This window comes from Mus pahari, chromosome 3 (assembly GCF_900095145.1).
Source record: "Mus pahari chromosome 3, PAHARI_EIJ_v1.1, whole genome shotgun sequence".
In the NCBI taxonomy this organism is placed as follows: domain Eukaryota; kingdom Metazoa; phylum Chordata; class Mammalia; order Rodentia; family Muridae; genus Mus; species Mus pahari.
Window position 1 is genome coordinate 12124270 of NC_034592.1, and position 5275 is coordinate 12129544.

The following is a 5275-nucleotide window of genomic DNA, read 5'->3' on the forward strand; positions in this document are numbered from 1 at the left end:
AAAAAAAAAAAAAAAAAAAAAAAAAAAGACCCACCTGTCTCAAAAACAATTGAACAAAAAAACCAGAAAAGGATACTAACTAGACTTTAACAGCCTCTCTATTGGCTCCTTGTTTCCAGGGCCAGAGAACAGCCCTTGAAGATCATTAGCAGTGATTCTAAGGGGCAGTTGCACCTCCTGATGGTGAATGAGGGCACAGCTGAACTACAGCTAGTGGCATCTTGGCCAGCCCATCACTTTGAGGCCTGGATTGCTGCTTTCAATTACTGGCAGACAGAACTCGTGTATTCAGGTGAGTAACCTTGCACCCCAGTACAGTCATCTCTGATGCTGACTTGTGACAGATGGGAAGGGGAGAGTGGGGTGAGGCCAAAGCTGTGACTGAGAATGTGTGAAGCCTTAGGACTGTTTAGAAGGTACATCCTTGGGCCAGCAGCTAAGGCTGGCATCATGTCCCACTTCTCAAGAAGTGCACACAGTTGGCTTTGTTGGCTTGCCAGAGAGCAGACACCCTGCCCAGCTGCCCTGTCTCATGGTGCTCTTCCTGTTGACTCTGCTTCCAGCTGCTGCTCAGACTTTTTACTTGTTCTCTGTAGACTTTAGCACGCTGACTTCAGATTTGTCCTTTTCTAAAGAAAGCTTACTCCTAAAAGGAAAGGAAACATGAGGAAAATATGTAGATTGCCTAATTTTTGATTGGTTAATACTTCGGGGCTACATGTAGGGGAGGAGAAGTTAAGGCCACTTTAGGCAGTGTCTTTCCTGGGTGGCGCTGAATCATATGTTCTGGGAAAAGCTGTCTTAGAGAAGACAGGATAAAATTTAAAATACTTGATATTCCAAGGCCTTCTGTGGTCTGGTCCCAGCTCCTCTCTTTGGTCCGTTTTGTTTGATTGTTTTTTCTGTGTCTTTTTATGTAGCCTAGGCTGTCCTGGATCTCACTCTGTAGCATGGCCTTAAACTGGGGTTGAAGGTGTGCACCACCACGCCTAGCTTTTGGCTCTCTTTTTATCGAGCGGCCTGCACTAACCCACTCCATGTCTTATTTCTCATGGACCCCAGCACTCACCATGAGTCTTACTGTATGCAGAGTGCTTATTTTAATTTCCCGAGGGTAGGGTTACTTGCTATCATACTCTTGAACGGTTTTTATAAAGTTGTTTAATTCTAGGATTAGTTCTACCACAAAGAAAGCTGATTTAAAGCACAGTTAGAGTGCAGCAGCGTCTGACACTGCAAGATGAGTTTATTCATTCCACAGGTACTCACTGGATTTTGTCATGGTACCTCACGTCTGTAATGCCCATACCAAAGAGGAGGATTGCTGTGGGACTGATGTCAGGCTACCTGCATCACCAAACACAATAACCTTCATTTTTCTCAAAAAAAAAAAAAAGAAAAAAAGAAAACAAACATCCAAAAATCAAAATAACCCACCTCCAAACTAGAAAATCAAAACCACAAACAGAAAATACAAGCACTGTTTATGTAATAGGGATGCCTGGGCTGGAGGGGTGGCTCAGTGGTTAGAGTATTGGCTGTCCTTCCAGAGGTCCTGAGTTCAATTCCCAACATCCACATGGTGGCTCACATCTGTCTGTAACTCTAGTTTCAGGGCTTCTAGCACCTGCATACAGACAGACATGCAGACAAGTACTATTGAACATAAAATAAACAATAAAAAATTAAAAAAAAAAAGGGATGCCTTAGCTATGTGCTAAGGCTATTTTCTCAACGCTTACATCGAATGGGGAAAGTGGAAGCCTAACGTGTTATATCACAGGCATTGTATACAGTGTGGGAATGCCCTGGAAGCAGAATGAAGGGGTGGTGGTGCCGGTGTGTGCGGTGACCAGGGGCCTGTTGTGAGAGAACAGCAGCCAGCGCAGCTCATGTGAGGAGAAGGGCTTGAGATGTCAGGCAGCAAGGGCAGGCCTCAGGACCAAGTGGAGTGACTGCTGAGAAGTGGCCTTTCCTGATTTACAGTGTAAAGTTACAGAGTATGAAACAGGAGGGGGGAAAGTTTGGAGCCTACTGACCAGGGGAGAGTAAGAGTGGCTTGTACTGGGGTCTGGAGAGATGATTCAGTGGTTAAGAGCACTGGCTGCTCTTGCCAGAGGACCTGGGTTCAGTTCCCAGCACACACATGGCAGCTGCAGGGAACCTGATGTCCTTTCCTGGCCTCCATGGACAGGTGGTGGGTTCTGGGCATGTGGGGAATAGATGCATGTAAGATGGCAGATGAGTGATGAGGGCGTGGGAAACTGGAGCCTAGTCCACCTCATTCACTGGCTCCATTTCCCCAGGTCCAACTGACTCTAGAGCAGTAGACAGCGCTTTTCTCTTTCACCCAGGTTCCCTCAGTTAGAATTAGATACAGTGCCTAATGGCTGTTTCTGATGTTCTCTTGGGGCTTTCCTAACCAGTGGTACAGTAAAAACCCACAAGAAAAGCATATGCTTGCCGGGCGTGGTGGCGCACGCCTTTAATCCCAGCACTCGGGAGGCAGAGGCAGGCGGATTTCTGAGTTCGAGGTCAGCCTGGTCTACCAAGTGAGTTCCAGGATAGCCAGGGATTCACAGAGAAACCCTGTCTCGAAAAAAAAAAACAAAACAAAACAAACAAATTCTCTTAAGACTTTCTTGCAGATTCCTTATCATTCATGTCACTGTAGATGGACTTCTGTCTTCCCACAGGGGGAGATGACTGCCTTCTGAGAGGCTGGGATACTAGGATGCTGGGCACACCTGTCTTCACTAGCAAAAGGTACCTGGTACCAGGGTGAGAGCTTGGGCATGACCCTTCCATGCTCCTGTCTTAAGAGATTTCACATGTACCTTGTTTGTTCCCCTTTGCAAGCAGACACTCCATGGGTGTGTGCAGTATCCAGAGCAGCCCCCATCAGGAGCATATACTGGCGACTGGGAGGTGAGTCCCTGCAGCGGGTCTGCTGCTCTGTGCCTTTCAGCTCCGCTCCACAAGGATTTCAAAACTCAATCCATAGCTCTCAACCACCCCATAGTTCAGGTATTTGGGTCCAGAAAGTGGGGTTCACCTTTGTCCTTATAGATGGGACAGGCAGGTTACACAGGGCTTTAACTCCAGCACTAGGAAGGCAGACAGGTGGATTTCTTTAAGTTTGAGGCCAGTCTGATCTGTATAGAGTTCTAGTGCAGCTAAGACCCCGTCTTAAAAAAATTCAGTGGGACAGGACTTGGGAGGTATTTGCTGCTACCACAAAGTCATGAGAAAGAGGTGAGCATGGTCTTTCCTGTGTGCCAATGCTTGGATGGTTCCAGCTATGATGAGCATGTTCTGCTGTGGGACACTCGAAACATAAGACAGCCATTGGCCGATGTACCAGTGCAAGGAGGTGTGTGGAGGCTCAGGTGGCACCCAGTTCACCACCATCTACTCCTGGCGGCCTGCATGCACAATGGCTTCAAGATTCTCAACTGCCAGAAGGCCATTGGTAAGTGGGGACATAAAGCTGATTAAAAGGTAGGGACTCAGGTGATTTTTCTCCATAGGCCATATTCAGAGCTTAAACCTATCTTGTACCTGCATTGGGCCTCAGGTTCAAGAACACACTTTCATCCTGGTTTCCCATGCCCAGCCTTCTGCTTTGTGCAGCTCCCTAGCCCCTGGGACCCTGTCTGTCGGGAAGCATTACCATGTGTCAGTGGCCACCCTTGCCCTGTCTTCTCTGATATTTCTGCTTTTGAACAGCTTGGACTCCGGTCACCCCATAATGCACATGCATTGTCTTCCCCCTGGCTCCCTTTCTCCCAGAGCCTGGTGTTAGCTAAGTCCAACTCTACTTATGGCTCTGGGTAGGGAGCGTCACTTGCAGGGCAAGCCGTAGGGAGCTCTTGGATGTGCTTGGGGAACCACAACATGAGCTCACATTATCAGAACTATTTCTCCCCTCCATTTCTTTTTCCATGCCCTAACTTCTTTCTTTCCTCTTCCAGAGCACAGTTTTGCTTCTTGCCCCTCTCCCTGTGAAAAAAGCAATCTGAAGACTACGTCAGATTCCCATCATTACATTGCTGGTCTTTAAGCCATTATTACTCCTTGTATCTCTTTAGTTGTTATTCTCTGTTTTTAACTTGTGTGTGTATTGCATACAGGGTCTCATGTAACCCAAGCTGGCTTCAAATTTGATATGTACTTGAAGCAGGCCTTGAACTCAATGGCAATGCCCCTGTCTTGGCATCTTGGATACTGGGATTACAGAAACAAGCATATCTGGAATCCCTGTTGGGTTTTGAGGATCATTTTCACCATGGTCACCGTGCTCCTGACTGTGAGCCTGCTCTGGTTTAGTCATCCGTCCTTCCTCTTTCCGTAACATCTCTTCCATGCTATTTGTGGCATGTGCTGCTGCAGTGTTTACTGGCTTATTTCTGACACTCTCCTTATCTGCCAAACTGTCCAGGGAAGTTACCAGAAAGAAACTGCTTCTGCAGACCTACTCAGGCTGCAACTTCCTAGCCATTGTCCTACAGCCAGAGGCAGCTGCAGCTGCTCACACTTGGCCTCTGTGCTACACTGAGCTACCTATTGAGATTCTCTCTCTCTCTCTCTCTCTCTCTCCCTCGCATTCTTAAAGATTATATATATATATATATATATATATATATATATATATATATATATATGTATATGTATATATACGCATACACATATATACACACATATAACAGATGGTTGTGAGCTACCATGTGGTTGCTGGGAATTGAACTCAGGATCCTACCATGTGGTTGCTGGGAATTGAACTCAGGATCTCTGGAAGAGTCAGTGCTCTTAACTGCTGAGCCATCTCTCCAGCCCCCCACTGGTTCTTTTTTAAGATACTTGTTTTATGTAAGTGTGTGCATGGGCACTGTATGCATGCATGGTGACTGAGGAAACCAGAAGAGGGCATACAAACCTCTGAACTGGAGTTCCTGGGAGTGCCATGTGAGTGCTCCAAACTGAACCCAGGTCTTCTGCAAGAGCAGCAAGTGCTCTTAACTGTTGCCATCTCTATTCCCCTGTGCTTCCCCATTTTCCTCCTTATTTGCTTTTTCCTCTTCCCATCTTACTCCTGTGTCCTTTGAGAATGAATTTTGCCAAATCCTCCAGTTTGGAAGCATGTCCCCTGTTTGTGGGTCTTGTCTAGCCCTGGCTGATCTCAAAGACACAGTGCACATGGCAAAATGCATATCTGTTTTATTTCTCTACCCACCTGTCCACATCTTCATTCTTTTTTTTTTTTTTTTTTTTTTTT

The 5275-nt window shown here is 46.5% G+C and overlaps 1 protein-coding gene across 5 annotated transcripts in view; it reads left to right on the forward strand.

Annotated features, from left to right (window-relative positions):
* Positions 1–5275, forward strand: part of Dph7 (diphthamide biosynthesis 7) — a 9898-nt gene that overhangs the window by 3692 nt on the left and 931 nt on the right. For 3 of the 5 annotated variants that reach the window (XM_029537005.1, XM_021193998.2, XM_029537006.1), the window contains 4 exons: positions 120–292; positions 2697–2766; positions 2863–2928; positions 3300–3472. In XM_029537005.1, coding sequence (XP_029392865.1) covers positions 181–292; positions 2697–2766; positions 2863–2928; positions 3300–3472 — 421 coding nt within the window. In that variant the 5' untranslated portion in view covers positions 120–180. Of the gene's footprint in view, positions 1–119; positions 293–2696; positions 2767–2859; positions 2929–3299; positions 3473–3974; positions 4595–5275 lie in introns of those variants that run through there. The other 2 variants (XM_029537004.1, XM_029537003.1) reach the window with 2 other exon arrangements.